The sequence below is a fragment of the Zalophus californianus genome, chromosome 14 (genome assembly GCF_009762305.2).
Source record: "Zalophus californianus isolate mZalCal1 chromosome 14, mZalCal1.pri.v2, whole genome shotgun sequence".
NCBI lineage: Eukaryota > Metazoa > Chordata > Mammalia > Carnivora > Otariidae > Zalophus > Zalophus californianus.
This window is the reverse complement of record NC_045608.1, coordinates 22,943,386-22,962,076: the sequence shown is the minus strand read 5'-3', so window position 1 is coordinate 22,962,076 and position 18,691 is coordinate 22,943,386. Positions and strand designations below refer to the sequence as shown.

The 18,691-nt window shown below is 60.8% G+C and overlaps 2 protein-coding genes across 7 annotated transcripts in view; one reads left to right on the top strand and one right to left on the bottom strand.

The window, feature by feature from the left end:
- ZMAT5 (zinc finger matrin-type 5) overlaps positions 1-8,040 on the top strand; it is a 29,777-nt gene extending 21,737 nt beyond the window's left edge. For 2 of the 6 annotated variants that reach the window (XM_027576879.2, XM_027576884.2), the window contains exons 4-6: positions 629-740; positions 5,301-5,429; positions 6,335-8,040. In XM_027576879.2, coding sequence (XP_027432680.1) covers positions 629-740; positions 5,301-5,429; positions 6,335-6,464 — 371 coding nt within the window. In that variant the 3' untranslated portion in view covers positions 6,465-8,040. The remainder of the gene's footprint in view (positions 1-628; positions 741-5,300; positions 5,430-6,334) is intronic. The other 4 variants (XM_027576881.2, XM_027576880.2, XM_027576882.2 and 1 more) reach the window with 4 other exon arrangements.
- Positions 5,842-16,692, bottom strand: CABP7 (calcium binding protein 7). The gene is made up of 5 exons (XM_027576885.2): positions 16,388-16,692; positions 9,902-10,045; positions 8,928-9,040; positions 8,460-8,613; positions 5,842-8,230 (listed from the first exon to the last, which is right to left on the bottom strand). Exons 1-5 carry the CDS (start codon positions 16,494-16,496, stop codon positions 8,103-8,105), a joined length of 648 nt encoding a protein of 215 aa, XP_027432686.1. The 5' UTR covers positions 16,497-16,692; the 3' UTR covers positions 5,842-8,102.
- Positions 16,693-18,691: the final 1,999 nt, after the last annotated feature.

Below are 18,691 nucleotides of genomic sequence, written 5' to 3'. Positions count from 1 at the left end.
TCTGCTCAGCAGGGAGCCTGCTTCTCCCTCTCCCTGCCGCTCCCCCGCTTGTGCTCTCTCTCTCTCTCTGGCAAATAAATAAAATTTAAAAAGGAAGGGAGGGAGGGAGGGAGGAAGGAAGGAAGGGAGGGAGGGAGGGAGGGAGAGAGAAGGGAAGGGAAGGGAAGGGAAGGGAAGGGAAGGGAAGGAAAACCAGGAAAGCCGACCCCCAGCAGGTCAGCCCAGCTGCTGCCGGGGCCTGGCTCCTTCCCCTGCCCAGGGTCAGAGAGACCTGGCAAGTGGCCAAGTGAAGATCCAAACCCTGCTCTGCAGCCCACATTGCCTCTCTGCTCCCAGGTTTGGGCCCCCGCTGAGGACCACACTCTCTACATGCCTTATCCTGTGTCCAACTGCAAAAAGCTTGGGAGGCAGCCAGTGTTTTATCTCCACTTAATGAGGAAGCAAAGTGAGGCCCAGAGGGTCAGGCCTAGGAAGGTAGCAATGTGGTAGGGACTGCTCAGAGGCTCTGCTCCTGGCCTCCCAGCTTGTGCCCTCATGCCCAGGAAGGTTCTGGCAGCTTTGTGGGAGGGTGGGGTCCAGGCAGGGGTGAATGTATCCCTCACTTGCCTCTGTTTCCCTGTCTCCACAGAGGAGAGGCGGGCCAGGGAGTGGCCACTAGATGTCGTCGAGCTCCCTGAGGGCCATCTGGAAGACTGGTTGGAAAAGAGAGCCAAGCGGCTGAGCTCAGCTCCAAGCAGCAGGTACAGGCCCCATGAGTCCCCATCTCCTGTGCCCTCTAGGACAGTACCCTAGCCAGCCTGCCCTCACCAAGTAGTCTCCATGAACTGCCCCGGCCCAGGGACCCGACATGGACGCCCCCACAGAGCTCCTCGAGCGAGGAGCCACATTGGGACTCTTGGGTCCCCAGGCCCTGGCCAGAGGCTAAGGGGCACTCATTTAAAAGTTCTTATTCCTGAGCCTCATCCTCCTGCCTTAGTGGCTCCTCCCTTAATTGGCATCTGTGCTGGCTGAAGGGGAGGCAGGTGGCCAAGCCAACTCGACTGGACATCACCAAGTCCATTGCCAGAGGGAGGGGCCTGATTGTGGTTCCTGAGGCCCCAGTGTGCCAGTCACTGCACTGTCTCCTCTCAGGCCCTGCCAGATAGGCATGGTTACCCCGACCCTGCAGAAGGGGGGGTAAGGCTCACAGGAGGGTGTGACTTGCCCAAGGGCACACAGCTAAGAGGCAGAGCTGGGATTGCTCAGAGATGTGACAAGCTCACTCCCCAGCAGGTCGCCCCAGCTGCTGCCGGGGCCTGGCGCTCAATATGCTCAGAAGTGGGTGGAGCACCCTGGGTCAGGGACCCTCAGGTGTGTACTGCATGCTGTCCCAGGGCTCCTGTGCTCTTCTGCCAGGTGTTGAAGGAGGGAGAGGGGAGGAAAGGAGCTACCGGATGTGCTTATGAGCATCCTGTGACTTTGTAAAGCTGCCTGCACTGGGCTGCCTCACTTTGCCTGTCTTGCAATGGGGCTTCAGACCCGATTATCTCTGTGGTGCAGTCTCATGTGACAACAGGCTGGCCTGGCCCGAGGGAGCCTGGTTGGACAGTTGGGGGTGAGGCCTTGCCTCTGAGCTCTGCCAGGAGGTGGGAGCTAAACTTGCCTTCTCTGTGCCCCCATGAAGAGAGCTTTTTGTTAAACTATTTTAAAATTAACTTTTAGTTGTTGTTGGGTTTGGTTTTTTTGTTTGAGAGAGAGAGGGAGAGAGAGCATGAGTTGCGAGTGTGGTGGGGTAGGACAGAGGGAGAGGGAGAGAGAATCTTAAGCAGGGTCCGCGCCCACCATGGAGCCCGATGTGGGGCTCGATCTCACAACCCTGAGATCACGACCTGAGCCAAAATCAAGAGACAGACACTTAACCGACTGAGCTACCCAGGCACCTCAACTTTTGGTTGTTTTTTAGCTTTTTAAAAAAATCTGTGTTGTTTTTGTCCCCTCACCTTAAAACAATACAGTACAGACATAGATGTTGGAGTGTGATGTCTGTCCCTTCTGGTCCTGTCTGAGCTGGTTGTGATTTTGGTCAGGGGAGTGCCCCTTTGGGACTTGTCCCAGGATCCATGTCCCAGACCCCATCAGCTGGTGTGTCAGAGGGCTGGGGCTGGTTGGAGGCGCCCAGAGAGCTCTAGGGTCTTCCCCACTCTCCCACTGCTTGGACCTGGGCACCCATGAGTCTTGGCTGTGCTCCCCGCTCGCCTCCCTGCTCTGACTTGGTGGTTCCTCTGTTGGGACTGAGCACCAAAATCCTGGGCACCTCCTGAGCTTTTCACAAGGGCTCAGGGAGACCCAGTGCCTGGACTGGCTTGAGTGCAGGAGTGGGTAGAGATGGGTGACCAGAAGTCCCCACCTAGGGACAGATGTGTCCCAGTGCCATCCAGTGCATGACGCTTGTGACCATGAGACTCAGAGGACTGGGGGATGAGGTGGAGAAACTGAGGCTGGATGACAGGCCCAGATCTCAGGTAGACGGTGGTGAGCCCCTGGTAATCGGGTGTGTTTGGTGCTGTGGTGCGCCTGGCCCTTGACCCTGGGCATTTAAGGGGATTGGTGCCCCTGGTTTGTGGCTGAGGAATCTCAACCCCTCCAGGAGATTGTGACTGTCCTGGTCACACACCTGCTATCTTCAGCAGCCCTGAGCTGTCGCTTGAGAGAGAGCTTACACCCCTGCTTGGTCTAGACCCTAGGCCACTCTGTCTCCAAGGGCCCCATCCACCTGAAGGTCTGGAGTGGTCGAGGCAGCAGCAAGCTGCTGGGATGGAGTAGCTGTTTCAGGGCTACAGCCTGCACCTGGGGACCACCTGAGGCTCTGGGGAGTCTCAACCCTACCCTTGTGCTCCTCACCTCCTGGTCACCCAGGCTGACCCCTTCTGGATGACCACTTGTCCCCTGCACCTGTGTACCTTTCCACCCACCTCCTGAGGGCTCAGAGCCAGAACGGATTGCTCTTGGGGCAGAGCAGGCCTGTCCGGCCTTGAGAAAAAGGCTGTTGGAAGGCAGGTGACCATTTATTATTACTTTCACCATCACTGCTTCGGTCTTCCTCAGCGCTCTCCTATAGGCTGGTCTCATGAAAAATAACCCCTTTATCCTGCAGCCCATGGGTGATGGGCTCCGCCCCTCCACCTGTGGCCGCACCACTGCTGGGTCAGGGGAGGTGCATTCAAGCCCCCGGGCTCCTTTGTCCAATTCCCTGAGTCTCTTACCCTGGAGGCAGCCCTGCAGAGACCGTTCCCTCTGTGCCCTTTACCCACCCGGTTTCCCCCACGGCCACAGCAGCCCCTCCTGGCCTCCCACTTCCCCTCTGCTCCTCCTGGCCCTCCCCCACAGAACAGCCCCAGCCAGCTTCTAAAATACTCCCTGGCCTTGGTCCGGCCCCGACCCCTGCATCAACCCTTCTGGGCTTCCTCTACCCCAGGGACTCTGGGCCCTGCAGCCCAGCTCGACAGACCCCAGGGAACTGCCCTGCCACCTCCCCAGCCCGTGCAGTCCCCTTCTCACCTCTCCCATCTGGCTTCTGTTAGTCCCACTGGACTCTGGCGGCTTCTTGGATGTGGTGCCATTTGTGATTTCTGTGCACCACGTATATACTACTTTGTCTGCCGGGAACCGCCTCCCCACCTCTGCCTGGCAAAGGCAGACTCATTCTTCAAGCTTTAGCTCGGACGCCCCCCCTCACGGCGCTGAGCTCACATTGTTGTCACTCGGGCTTGGCGCGGGCTCGGGCCATGTTGACTGCATGGGAGCACTTGGGGGAGCAGGGTCCCTGGCCTGGAAGACTATTCCCTAGGTGTTGGTGCTGTGGACCCGTTGTGGGGACCAGTGTGGTGGCTGCTCTTCTGTGGGTGTCTGTTTCCTCCCCTGAGGTACAGGGGGCAGATGGCTGCCCAGTCCACCTGGGGCCACCCAGACCCGAGGGCTCCAACCCCAAGGGCTGAGCCGCGCCTTCGAGGTGAACCAGGCCAACCCTCCTTATAGAGGGGGCAAATGGAGGCCCTGTGAGGCCCCAGCCTGGCACACTGTGCCATCCTCCTCGGCCGACTGACCCTGAGGGATCTGCCCAGAGCAGACAGGGGCAAGAGCTCAGACACACAGACTAATCCCCCGGCAAGGCCAGTGCTTGTCCCTGTTTTCCATTGTTGGCTCTTCAGATTGTGACTTTATCCCCCTTAATCTCCCCTTTTGCACCCCTCTCTGGACTGGCGCTACTGTTCCAGCCCAGGCGCTTCCCTAGGACTCTTTTCTTCGGATCAGAACCACGGCTGGGGAAATGCAAAAGAGAGCAGCTCCCGTCCTTGCACCGGGGGCGGTGGGCAACAGGCCACAGGGGAGGCCATGGAGCGGTCTTGTGCACCTCAGTGTCCCCGTGTGCTCTGCGCAGGCGGGAGGGATGTGCTTCATGAGCTCAGGGGCCTGGGGAATATGTCCGTGTCTGAGCCCATGGAGGGGGTACGCTTATCCTGGGGGGAGGCCTCAGCTGCCGAGGAATCTGCTCCATCTTCTAGAGAAGGGTCTGAGGCTCACGGGAAGGGTCTCACCAGGATCACACCCTCTCTCTGCAGAGAATTGTGGTCACCTTAACCCTGCGGGAAGCCCGGGGCTGGCTGGCATCTGGGGCTCTCCCTTCCAGCAACTGTGGGGCCTCCCCCACTCCCACCCTTCTCTGCGGCTGGTGGAGTTGATGAAGTCTCCCCAGTGCCATAGATCACGTTGGGAGCTTACTTTGTGCACTCTCCAGCAGATGGCAAGCAGCTAGGCAGGGGGTTGCCCTGGCCTCTTGTAACAGGAGGCCGCCTGAAGCCCTCGAGTGGGCTGTCCCCAGCAGGTCAGGCCCCAGGAGGAGGAGGCTGGGGGGCGGCAGCGAGGCAAACTCCCAGGGCTCCTGACCCCAGCCACCACCTCCACCTCGGAGGCCTGAGGCCTCTCCAAACCTTTCAGAGGGCCCAGGACTTTACCTCTCGGCAGAGGGCTGGCCACTGGATCCCAGCCTGCCTGGAGCTGCCAGGGTATCACTTCCACTAAAAGCTAGGCCTGTGGATTGGGGGGCAATGTCTGGAGCCCACGTATACATTGCCTGTTAGCCCCTAATCCCCAGTCCCAGACTCTGTCACTTGGGCATATGACTGACTCTGTGCACCTCAGTTGCCTCATCTATAAAATGGGGTTCACATGAAGATGCTTGACGTTTCTCTGGACCTTGATGCCTGGCCCAGAGCAGTGCCTAGTCAGTAAGAGTACTCAGTGTTGCTACTTGTCGCCAGCAGACATTCACTGAGTGGCCTCCCTGCGCCAGGCCTGGCTCTGGCTCCTGGGGGACAGATGGACATCACCCCTACCCCCTGGTCTCTTCCATGTGAGAGCTCCAGTCCCACAGGGGAGATGCGAGCTCTCGGGTGAGTTCAAAGTGCTCCATAGCCTGTGAGGGGCAACGCAGCCCTGCAGCAGGGGACTGAGTGGGGATTAAGTCCAGAAGCATTGGAATATGGAGCAGCTGGGGGGCAGGGGGGCGGGGAGCACTGCCTCTGCACCTCAGTTGGCTCCCTGAGGACAGGGTGGCCCCTGGCTGGGCACCCAGGGTGGATGCTCCAAATAGGCTCTGGGTTCCCAGGGTGGCAGCTCCAGGGGGTTGGACCTCCAGGGGAAGGAGAGTGAGTAGCATGAGAAATGAGGCTTTTAAAAAAATTTTAGACAATATTTTTTTTCTGATTTCCAAGGCTTGCATGCCTGTAAAACTTTTCTTGAAAAGTATAAAGAAGTAAAAAAATCACCCATAACTACACCACGCAGATAGAACCACTGTTAACATTTTGCTGTGTCTTCCAGGGTTTTTTTTTATGCATTTATATATGTTATATATCTTTAAACAAAAATAGTATCATGCTATATACATTATTTTATAAGCTGCTTTTTCTCTCTACTCACACAGTACATCATGACACCTTTCCTTATCAGTGCATACAAGTCTGCCTTTACTTTTATGCAGGCTGCATAGCATTCTCTGCTGTGGACGTGCATATGTATTTAATCAGCCCCCCACAGGTGGACACAGGTTATTTCTGCTTCTTGTAGCTCAGTCTCTGCCCACAACCCTGCTATTTCACTTGGGCTCCTTCCTAGAGGTGAGGTTGCTGGCTCAAAGGGTCTGCATGTTTTTGAGGCTCTGCCTTCCAGAAAGGTCATGCGAGCAGCTGACCTTTCCCGTAGCTGGGGCGGTGGGGAGAGGGGGAGCTGGGGGGGAGGTGCCCCAGCCTGGGCCTGTGCTGGGCCCCATTCTAATTCTCTTTCTCCTTCTCTCCAGGGCTGAACCCATGAGAACCACCATCTTCCAGTACCCCATAGGCTGGCCACCAGTCCAGGAGCTGCCTCCATCCCTGCGGGCACCCCCACCCGGGGGGTGGCCCCTGCAGCCCAGTGTCCAGTGGGGCTGAGCCCCTCATCCCCACCTGACCCCCATCTGGGCAGCCTTCGTGTCAGTCACAATAAAGATAAGGGCTCCTACTGGGGATGCTGAGGCCCTCGCCTGCTGCCTCCCGTAGAGCTTCTGAAGCCATCGGCTCAGACTGGCTGGACAGAGGCCCCAGAGTCGCCCTACCAGGTACAGCCCCGATCTGAGCTCTACTCTAGGCAGCTCCTCCCTCCCACTCTCATGGGACATCCTGAGAAGACGGGTGAGAAAACTTCCTTCTGGATGTTCATAAAGAAAGTCTGTCACCGTGATGGTCTGGCTTCCTGCTCGCCCGGCGCCCTCAGCTTCACGCCTCCGCCCCTGGTCAGAGGACGGGCGGGACTGGCGTTGAGATGAGGCCCTCTGCTGGGTGAGGAGTGCTGTTGCCCTTCTCCCAGTAGGGCCGGCAGAGGCTCAGCACGGCTGGGCAGAGGGTGCACCAGTGTGGCTGGGATGGTCACCCCGATGAAAGGGGGCTCCAGACCTGGGAGAGGAGCTCGAGGACTCAGTCTGCTGTCCCAGTCCCCGCATCTGCCCAAGCCGAGCTGGTGCCCGAACGAGAGATGGCACAACGGGGGCACGGTGGGAGCTGTGTCTCTGGCCTGGACAGTATAGGGAAGTTGGGGGCCCCGGGAAGACAGGCCCTGGACTTGGGGGAGCGGCCTGACTGAGCTTCCTGGCACCGGCAGTGCGGGGCTACACCAGCCCCTCGGCCCAGCATGACACAGGGCCCCTCCCAAGGCTTGTGCCCGGGAGGAGCCCCCCGGACTGATGGGGAGATCACACAGGCTGTTCAGGCGATGTGGAGGCTCCAGGCCCCTGGTCTGCTTCCCTCCTCACTGCACTCCAGTTCTAGATTCTGTGCTGGGTGGTGGCCAGTGCGGTCCTCGACCGGGGGGCTTAAAGGGCACAGAGACTGCAGGGCCACCTCAGATGCCCCATCTGCTGTGAGCTTTTGCCCTTCCTAAAAATCCCTGTTGAAGGGGGTACTGAATCCAGAGGCCCTCTGAGCCTCAGGCTCCTCAACTGTGAAATGGGCAAATTCTCCGGCCCCAGTGGGTGCATAGAGGAAGGCTGGGCTTGAGTCTAAGGAGGGTCAGAGAAAGGGACCCACAGAGGGCCAGGGGCCTCCTCAGGCTTGGCCAGCGAATAGCGCCCGGGAGACCCCAGCCTCACCCCCTCTCCAGGAGGAAGCCTCCTGCCCCCATCTCCACCCTGCACACAGCCCTGGGCAAATCTCAGGGACCAGGGTCAGGTTGGCTGTGTGGCCCTGGGCACAGGGTGCCTCCTTCCCGCCTAAGTGACCACATCCGCTACTGGACCCTGTACAAATGCTTCCTAAATTTCCCAGGAGCCTCTGGACAGTGGGAGGGAAGAGTTAGTGCTACATACAGGCCAGGGTGGGCAGGGTGCAGGCGGGGCCGGGGGCTGTCCTCAGAGCCCCCGTCAGGCCCTCCGCAGCCGGGCCTCGGCCCCATGCAAGGGCCCGCAGGGGCAGGTAGGGTGGGGTTGCCAGACGTCCTGGCATCGAAGGACACGCGGCAGTGGCCCCGGGAGCCGAGTGTGGGAGAGGACTGCGGGTGGTGGGGGACGTGGAGACGGCCCCACGCACCGTGTGTGCCTACTTCATGCCGCTGCGCAGCACCTGGTTGGCTGCGATGAGCATGACGCTGATGATGAAGGCGATGGCGAAGGCGCAGATCAGGCTCTTGCGCACGCACGTCTGGCGGATCTGCTGGTTGGAGCAGGCTGTGGCCGCCCGCCAGGGAGCACCAGAGAGAGACAGACGGGGACAGCGAAGCATGGAATCAAGAGCCGCCTGCACTTCCGCACGTGGGCTCGTCCCTCGGGACACGCGGGGACACAAGGCGTGGGGCGGGCAAGGAGGCCCCCAGCCGTCCCCTGCAGACCCTCGTTCCTCCTCCCCCTGCCCCAGCCGTTGGCCTGCCCATGGGGGGAGCGGGGGCCGGTCACTCACTCTCCACATCCACGGGGCACTCCTCGGCGGTGCCCAGGTGGCTTTCCTCCTCCGTCATGATGATGTTCTCGATGTCCTTCATGGACAGGTGCTCACAGAAGGTGTCATACAGCAGCCGCTTCAGCTCGTCCACAGTCAGCTTCTGCATGTCACACTTGGGGAGGGGAGGAGACACAGTGCTCTGGCCACTTGCCACCTCCACGGCTACCACCCAGCACCCCGCAGCCACACGTGCCCAGGGACACGCCTCCAGATTCTGGAGGACTGGAAACCACTGGCTCCATTCCTTGAGTCCTTGACCATACCAGCCTCCCCCAGGGGGCCCCTGGCCCTCTGGGAGATAAGACATCCGGGGAACAGACACCTGGGATAGTCATCCCCCTTTACAGTGTGGCCCTGGCCATTCACAGGCCCCACGCAGCCCTCCACGGGGCACACAACCCTAAGTCCCAACCTGCCAGTACATACCTTCCAGAAGACAGTGTCAAAGTCAGTGCCGTGGAACTTCTCTGGGATCCCCGAGGTGGAAAGCTTGGGTCCCAGGAGGGTCACAAACTCCTCAAAGTCCACTTGGCCATCGCCTAGGGTAGGCACAGGTCCAATCAGTGGGCCAGCCTACAACTGGGCTGAGTCCCGGGCCACCTTGGGCCACTGTGGTACCTTGGGCAGGTCCCACCTTCTCCGAGCCTTGCGTTAGGTTCAGGGACGAAAACCACCAAATATAATGAGGCCCCACCTGGCAAAGTGGAGATGGAGTGCAGCAGGTGAGCCCGAGCACGTGGGAGAGCCTCACATTTTACCAAGAAACGTGGCTTCCCAGCAGGTGTGGGGCCCGACATCCTCACCACACAGGAAATGAAGTTCAGGACACAATCTGCCCAGACGGCTACCTGCTCTCTGGGTGACAAGGAGGCAGGGTTGGAGGCCCCGGGGTGGGGGGTGGGGCGATGGGAAGAGGGGACTGACTGGACATTATGGGTCTTTTTTACTAAGTTTTCCTTAATAAGTTACCAGGTGGCAAATACAACTAAATGATTTTTTATTTGGGGGTGAGGGGACCTGGGGTATTTAGTACATCCTTCCTACTTTTCTGTGCTTTAAAAATTGCTCGAGAGGCGCCTGGCTGGCTCAGTCGGTAGAACAGGCAACTCCTGATCTCGAGGTTGTAAGTTTGAGCTCCACGTTGGGGGAAGAGATGACTTAAAAATAAAATCTTTAAAAAACTGTTGCTCAGAATGATGCAGAGCGAGAGAGGCAGAGCCTCTAACCTCCATGTGTGGGTGTGGCTGGGGCCGTCACACTCTAGCCTCTATTCTCCAGGCTGAGAAATGGGGCCAGACCCGACTGCCTCCTGCCATGGGCTTGGGAGTGCCTGGAGGGTGGGCTCAACCTCAGAGGCCCAGGTGAGGGGTGAGGAAACTGAGGCAGGGGTTGGTGCTCACCATCCATGTCCAGCCGCTGGATGATAACTTCTAGCTCCACCTCATTGGGCATGTAGCCCAGGGAGCGCATGGCCGCACCCAGCTCCTGCTTGGAAATGAAGCCATTGCCATCGCGGTCAAAGACTTTGAAGGCCTCACGGATCTCTGTGGGGGGGCAGCAGAGCAGGTTGGGACCTCGCCTCTGTCCCCAGCACCCCCCTCCCTAGGCTCCCAGGATCCCCAAACCTGCAGCTTGAGCCCAGCATTGAGAATCCACTATGGAGCCTGCAGGTCTGGTCAGAGACACGTGGCAGGTGGCCCAAGTGTCCACCCTAGCGCTGCCTTCCGGGAGCTCAGGGCCGGCCAAGCCAGGCAGCAAAGGTACACCCACGCCTGAAGCATGGCCCAGATCACCCTCGGGGGTCTCCTCTGAGCCAGGCTCCCACAGCCTCTCAGGGCGTGCTCACGACGACCCCGTGTGGTGGGTAAGTGTGAGTCCCACTGTGTCGGCTCCCGGGGCCTGGCAGCGGCGGCCTCTGAGCTGCCGAAGGCTTCCCTGTCCACCCCTTACTCCTGCCATCCCCTGCCCCCCCATCCCCATCACATGCTTCCTCGCCTGGGCTCGGCTTGGAAACTCCAGCCAGCACTCCTTAACGGGACCCCATGAGGCAGCCGCCAGCTCCGGCTCAGGGCTAACGGGCCCACAGCTCCGTGCAGAGACTGCCTCCCCAGTCCAAGTTTGGGGAAAGGCAGAAGGCTGGATGGAGGGGCCCCAGCAAGCCCAGGCCTGCTCAGATGTGGAGATTGTCCCCTGCATTTTACAGAAGGGGAGACGGAGGCCTGAGGACCTGGGTGACAGGTGGAGAGCAAGGCACTGACTGGGCTGGGAGCAGCGAGTGACCTCGGGCCAGACTCAGTCCCACCCACAGAAGAATGCCCAGTAGTGATGCGGGTACGACAAGGGTTTTACCAAACATGTCCAGGAGCTGTTGAGAGGTCCTAACCTCTCCCCACTCAACTTCGCTCTACCTGTTGTCCCTGTATGCTCACTCAGCCCAGGAAGAGCCCTGAAGAGCATTTTCCTTTGGCGGAGACAGGAGCCTCACTCCACTCACACCCTCTCTGCTCCAGCATCCTTATTCACCTGCCAGCCTCTCGGCCTTTGCCTAAGCTGTCCCCCTGGCTGGGACTTCAGCAGGCAGAATCCTCCCCCTGAGTGTGAGTGTGGGTGTATTTGGAAGCCGAGACAGATGAAAATGCTCCAGACTGCATGCCTGGAAACTGAGGCATGGAGAGGCAAAACAGCCAGCCCAGGGTCAGTTTGGGGTCAAGGCTATTTCTGGTGAGAGCAGGAATCTGGCTGGCCCAGGCCTGGCCTTAAGGGGCTGTGAACCCCTAAAACTGTGGAATCCTGTGCCACGGGGTTATTCCCTGATCCCACTGGCCCCATCACAGACTAGGGGCCATGGCAAGGTAGCTTGGGTCAAGGGCCCAAATTTCATCAGGCTCTTCCTAGCTGGTGTCTGCACCCAAGGCCCGGATGTTAGACCAGATGACACATAGGTCAAAACAGAGACAGTGGGCTGCAGCCGAGTGGCTTGGGCCCCCAGACCCTCTGACTCTGGACTTTCTCTACCCATGCTAGGTTGGGCCTGAGAATCTGGTCTAACCAGGGTCCCCGAGGCCAGAAAGCAGCTGGAATGGGAGACCTGGACCAGGCCCAGGGGTTTCTATAAACCTTAGACTTGGAACTCCAGGCCAACTCCCACCTAGCGTTCTCCCGGACCACTGACAAGGTGGTAAGCTCCCCACCACCAGAGGTATATGAGTGGGGGCCTGGCAGTCATGGAGGCGGCTAACGGGGTCCTGTGGCTTTGGAGTCTCTAGGTAGAGATTAAGGCACCAACCATGCAACCAGGCACGCCGTCTGCCACTCTCGCCACCACACACACTTAGGTTTCTGGCCAGCACTGTTGCCCTCCTGACCCAGCCCCAAGCTCTGCCCACCTCAGGTGTCCTGAACTCCAGCCCGAGGGGCCCTGTTAGCCCTGGTGAGCACCAGGAGTGCTCCATGTCCAGGCCTTTGAACACAGGGCTCCTTTCGCCTGGAAGTTCTTCCGCTCACCATGGCAAACTCTGATGCCTCTCAGGTTCTCAGCATAGACAGCATCACCTCCCTGGAGTCCTCCCTGCCCCCCAGCTGACTCTGGTCTTCTTCTGGGCCCCACACGCCCTGCTCTGCCCTTGCACTGACCACACTGGACTGTGAATGAACTATGAGTGCCATGAGGCCAGGGGCCGCTGCTGGGGCCCCGTGACCTGGAACAGTGCTGTCTGTCAAGCATAAACATCTGCCGAACTAGTGATTAAATGAATGAATGACTGATTTGGGGAGCCTACCCTTCTGGAGCACACAGAGGAAAGAGCTGAGCAGAAGTTCATGCACCACTTGGTGTGAGGCCACCATTCCGAGTCTATTTACTTCTAGTTTACAAACAATCCTAGTAAGAGAAAGCGTTTGCTTTCCACTCCCCAAGTAGGCGAGAAGCATGAGGGGAGGTTGAGGATGCTACTTGACCCCTCTCCAACCCCCCAAGGACCCCACCCTAACCCACCCTATGGGCCACCCACAGAAGAGGGGATTCAAGCTGAGGGCAGGGTTGAGAGTAACCATCCCCAGATTTCTGGGTGAGGGGCTGGTTTTGGAAGGAGTAACACAGGGTCAACACCCCATCTTTCTGGGTCCCTCAGTTTCCTCCTCTGTAGAGGCCCACTGGGAAATCTGGAGTTGGGATGGCAAAACCCTCGACCCACAGTGGGACTGCAGTGGATGCCGGCCCCCTCCCTTGCAAGGAGCTGGGGTCCAGGCTGTCCCTCCCACCCTGGCAGGGGCCGGGTGTGGCCCCCAGAGCCCATGGCTGCTTCAGCTGGAGCCCCTCATCCTCTTCTGGAAGCCTTGAGCTGGACGCACCAGGCTGGACAGGAGACAGTGGAGGGCAGGTGAATCTTGGATTATGTGGGCAGGTGACAGACCCTGAGGCAGCCCAACAGGCCTCGAGGGGCATCAACACTCCGTCAGGAAGCTGGAGTCCAGAGACGGGGTGCACATGCTGGAGGTCACTTGTGAAGGAGGGGGCAGCGCCTGTACTCTGCAGCAGTTGCCATTCTCCGCGGCATTGGCCCCACGCCCCACCAATTTGGCGGCCCTGAGTTTCTGGTCTGCGCAGAGGCGGCTGCTTGCAGGGAAAGGGGCAGGACAGGGGACTCTTCAACCCCCCCATACTCTGAATGCCCTATTTGGTCACTCTCAGTGCGGGCTCCACTATCTGACTGAGCAGGCCAAGTGCCAACCCCAGAACCCTGCCCTGGTGGCTGTCTGCCGGTCCGTCTGTCTGTCTCCTTCCTCTTCTCTCTGGCCAAAAAGGGCTGGGCTAGGGCTTGCAGCCACCGCACTCCTACCCTCAGGTGCTCCCAGCCTGTTGATGACCTTGGGGCCAGACTTTGTGCTCCTGCAGACCCTGGGGGGCTTTGCTGGGTGTGTGTGTCGTGGCAGGGGTGAGGGAGGATACAGGGAGAAGCTGGAAAGCCTGTTTGTGCTTCTCCTCCGGAGTCAGACAGGCTCCAGGCTAGCTTTGCCTGGCCACATCTACCCTGCCAACTGCCACCCACGGCTCCCCGGGGCCACAGGTCCCCAGGTGCCTTTGCCAGACCTTCAAGGACTCTTCTACCCAGCCTTTCGCGGAGGCTGCCCTCCTGGCCCGCCCCCGCCCCTGCACATCCTGGGTCCCTAACTCCAGAGCTTCACCAATCTCCCCACACTCCAGGCTCTGACTCCTGCAAGACCCCCCTCCTGAGCCTCCCCTGCTGCAGCATCTGGGTCCGCAAGCTCCCTCTGCGTGCCAGTCCCCTCGATGAGCGCCTCCATTGCGTCCTCTGTCACCAGCAGCCCTGGGGAGGGGCAATGCCAAGCCCCTTCTACAGATGGAGACACCCGAGGCAAGAAAGGCAAGTGATTGTCCAAGGTCACTCTGTGAGAGGAGGATGTAGAGATTGGAACCCAGTGCTGCCTGGCTGGGAAGCCCTCAACACCCTGTGCTCTCCCCACCTCCCTTACTGGTCCCTTTCCCCCTCAGATTAACCTGACCCTAGATTAACCTAACCCATTTCTGTGGCAGGCACATAATGTCTGCAGCATCTCATCCCAAGCTGCCGGGCTTCCTCTTCTCTGCACATGTGGATCCCCCACCAGTGGGTGTCCTCTCAGCAAAGGGCCTGGATCTTACCCAGACTGCCCTGGGGCAGGAGCATGAATGCAGAGCAGTGGGCAGGGGGCATCACCTTCTCCATCCAGCCCCGGCACTCAAGGACCACCAGGGCCTGCAGAGACTTGGTCCCCCAGGAAGGCTTTAGAGTGCCTACAGGCAAGAAGGGGGTCAGCTGTGGAGGAATTCTTGCCCTCATCTACAGCTGCCCACAGGCTAGAAGATAGGCTGGGGTCACCCAGGCAACTGCTTGCTCCACGACCCCCACCTGGTCACCCCAAGGAGGGCTCTACCCTTCAGATGCCCCCTGTGCCAGGGTCCCTCTGCTCCTCAGGGCCCAGGAGAAGGGGACAGGAGAGAAGCAGGGAATGCGTTTGGTGTGGCTGGTGACTAACGCTGCTGGGTTCCTGCCAGTGTGTCCGCCAGGCGGCCCGAGGGGAGCCTGCGGCCTCCTCACCCCTGCACTGCCCTCCCTGTGCCCGCTCACCCCTGCGTCCCAGCCTCTTCTCAGCTTCTCAGGGTCTGCACCCCAGGGCTGGGTTTTCAAGAGAGGAGAGACCCAGCCAGGCCCATAGCAGGGCTGCCAGCGTCATGGTGGGGTGCTGGAAGCAAGGGTAGGGAATGAGGTGGAAGCTGCATGGGTTTTTGGGGGACAATGCTGTCCCCTGTCCAAGTGGCCAGAAGGAAGGGAAAGAGGGGGGCCCATGGAGGGAGATACTGGCAGGAGGTTCAGTTCAGGGTGGCCCAGGGCAGGAGGAGAAAATTGTGGGGAAGAGATGGCCCATGCCCCATCCCCTGCCCTCTTGGTCTTCGTGTACCTCCTCCTTTTCCCAGGCCCTGGACAGACAGGGCAGACACTTGGGCTTTGAGGTTCAAGGCCAGAGATCCAGTAGCAGCACTCATCTCTCTGTTCTGCCTGCATCAGACACCAGACCCTGTCTTCTTGGCTCTGCCAGCCTCTGGGGGCTTTCAGGGGACTTGAGAGGAGCAGGTGGTTCATAGTCTATGGTGCAGGGTGTGTGTTGAGGGGGCGGGGTAGCTACTTTCTCCCTCTTGATCTTCCCCTCACCCAGTCTGACTTCACCAAGATCTACCTTCACCAGGGCTTGGGGATGAGGGAAGACCTCTCACCATGCCTTCCCCTGTACTCCCATCATCATCATCCCTGATTGCACTGGTGTCTCAGCTGCAGCCCCCTAAGCCTAATGAGCCCCAGATCTCAGAGACCCTCGGACCCAAGATAATTGAAGAGAGGCCCAGCCTCTGGGCAATCTCAGCTGCTCACCCAACAGCAGATAAGTAGATCCCAGGGGTCCAAGACTCCTATCAGCCCAGAACCCCCACTCCACTCCAAATGGGGCCCTAGGAGGTCTGGGGGATGGAAGGCCCGAGAACCTGACCCCAGCCCAGGAGGAAAAGAGCTTGTAGGCCCCAGGGGTCTCACTGCTCCGCAGAATCTTCCGTCCAGGGACCCCAGACCCTGACCTCTGCTCTGATCTCGTCTAGCCCCTTGCCTAAGGTCCCCATTCATGCTGAGCGGCAGAGGGACTCCAGGGGAAACAGATTTGGGTCCCAGCCTCTGCCTTTCCCTTCCAGGCTTGGTTATCGCGACCAAACCGCCCAATCTGGCCACTTGTTGTCGCCACTACCTCCTGGGCGGCCCTCCCAGCGCTCTGAGCTGGGGGTCCCCGCAAGGCTGTGGGGAAGGGGCTAAGGCCGCAGGAGGGACTGGGGACAGCCCTGCAGGCGGCAAGAGCAGGGCAGTCGCCCTCTCCCCTTCTCCGGCTGCCCGAGCAGATTGGATTTTAAAAAAGCAACACGAGCGGAATGTCAATTCGAGCGCAGAGCCGCGGGCGGGCGCCGCGGAGGGGATCAGGATGCGGGTGCTCCGGCCGGGCCCGCGCGGGGGGCGCAGCTCGGACCCCCACCCAGACCGTCGCCTTGCCGCACCGTCACCGCGGACTGAGCGGCCCCGTGACCCCGCTGCGGGGCTCGGCAAGTTTCCGCAGCGCGGGGGACCATGCGGGCAGGGGCTGGGCCGCCCCTCCGCCTTGGCTACCCCCACCGCGGCACCCAGAGGTGCGAGTTAGTCCTGACTCCCCGCGTAGCTGCTTTCTGGAGCGCCCACCTGGCAGCCGGCACCTGCGGACGGCCCCCCCCCCCCGCCCCCTGCGCCCCTAGTCCGCGCTTCACCTGGGCGCACAGGTAGGAGGGCCGGCGGCAGGGGTCCCGGCGGGGCACTCACCCTCCAGTTCGTCCTCAGGGATGTCCACGGGGCGCTGCTCCGACAGCAGGTTGGGCACGGTGTAGATGCCCCGGTACATCAACGCCGCCGTCACCGGGTGGAACGGCATCTTGGAGGCTCCGCGCCCGCCCGCCCGCCGCAAACTTTGAGGTCGGGGCTCATGGGCCGGCGGCGGCCCCGGGGGCGGCTGGAGCGGGCAGGGCGCGCTGCTGCGGAGGGCGGCCCGGCGGCAGCAGCGGTGGCGAGACGGGGGGCGCCCCTCTGGGGCCCTAGCGCCCCCGCGCCCCGGGCCGCCGGTCCATGCCGCCCCCCCCCCTCCCTCGTCCGGCTGCCGGCCGGGGACCCGCAGGGGCGGCGGGGGCGGCGCCGCTCGGGCCTCTCCGCTCCGGCCGCCGCGCGCTGCGCCCGCAGCGCCCGCTCCTCGGTGCTCCGCGCGCTCGGCGCTGCTCGCCGCCCGCTAGTTCGCTCGCAGGCGCGGCCGCCCGGCCCGCCGCTCCCGCTCTCGCCGCCTCCCCTGCTCGCTCGCTAGCTCGTTCGCTCTGTGCCGCGCTGGCTGCGCTCCCCGCCTCCCCCGTCCGCCCGCCCGCCCGCCCCCTCTGCGCTTCCCCCCCCCCCGCCCGTCCCTTCCCGCCGCCAGCCCCTGCGCGGTCGCCCCTAGCCCGCCCCAGGCTCCTTCTCCCCTTCGCCCCAGGTTCCCCTTTCCCCCAGCGGAGAATCACTTATTTCTCGCCCCAAGTCCGCAGCCACCGGGACCAAGGTGGGGGTGGGGCCCTTCCTTCCTGCCCCTTGGCCCGCCCCCACCCCCCGCACGAACAGAGCAGGGAACTGAGGACCAGAGACCTGGCAGCGAGGTGAGATGGGCCCCAGGCGCCTGGGTCCTGGAGGAGAATCATACAGTATTGGTGCCAGGAGGGGCTCCAAGGTGGGGAAACTGAGGCTGAGAAAGAAGGGCGTTGACCAAGGTCATAAGGCGCCGGCGGCAGGCAGGAGCTTGGGACAAATCTGGGGCAGGCTCCCCTGCCCCTGGCTGAGACCTGGCAGCTGACCTTGCCCCCCACAGTAGAGCCCCAGTCCTGGCTCCTTTCCAAGCCCCCACCACTCTGCCTGGGGAGCTGCCAAGGGTCCGTCTCATGCCTCTCCCCACCCCCAACTCAGGGCACTGAAGAACAGAGAGGTGGCTGGGTGCCTGTAGAGACTGGTGTGAGAGCCTGTCAGTTCACATGGCTGGTTAGACCTAATGTGTGTGCGAGGCTCACCCAGGCCCCAAGGCATGTGTGCACATCAGAGTGAGGGGGCTGGTGTTTGTGGGAGCAGCATGTGTGTGCATATATCTGTTACCCAGGAGGGTGTGTCATGTGTTTTTGAGTCCACACGCAGATGGATGCATGTTGAGAGTGTGTATGGGAACCTGTGTGTGCCAAGGTTGTGAGCTGGCAGGGGAGGGGAGGGCAGGAGCTTCTGGGCAGGAGCCCATGGGTGGGCGGGGGACGGTGTGCAGGCCCATGGGCTAGGAGTGGCATGGGCATGGGTGCACAGATGTGTGTGCATATATATGGGGGAAGGGGTTGACCCCCTGGCCTCTCCATGGCCCCAGCTGCTAGACCTGTCCCTGGAGGCCCTACCCGAACCACCTTCAATTAGCCAACAGCCCCAGCGGGAAAGCTGATTGCCACGGCCCTGCCTGGCCCTGCCCTTCCCAAGCTGATTACAGTTTTTCTGTTTGTTTCTGCTTTGTCTTTGATTAATCACAGCCCGATCTTGGGGCCTGGGGAGAGGGGGCTCAGGGAGAACTCCAGCCCTGGCCAAGCTCGGCTGGGCCAGGCCTGGGCCCCAGTGCTTCTCAGGCATGGCTCGGGAGGGGCATCCCAGCAGCATCCACAACCTGCAGAGAAGCCAGGAAAGACCCCAGCTATTTGTCTCCCCAGCCTCTAGGGATCAGCTGGGTGCCCATTAGAACCAAGGGCCAGGGGTGGGAGAGGCCCCCGAAAAGCCCTACCCCAAAGCCCTCCTCATCCACCTGTCTCCTGGTCTGACGATATACCATCAGAGTGGAGTGTTTTGAGCTCCTTCGGGTCTTCTGGTGCAGCAGAGGAGTGGGGAGGAAAGAACCCAGAACTTGGAGCCAGGCAGACCTGGGGCTCCCACATCTACCACCTCCTTGCTGCCATAGGACTTTAGTCGCCTCCCCTAACCTCCTGGGGCCTTGGTTTCCCCCTTGTGAAGTGAGGGCAATGCCACATCCCAGGCAGTGGTGAGGATGGAGGGATGTAAAGTGGGAGAGGTGCCCAGCAGTGTATCCCTGTA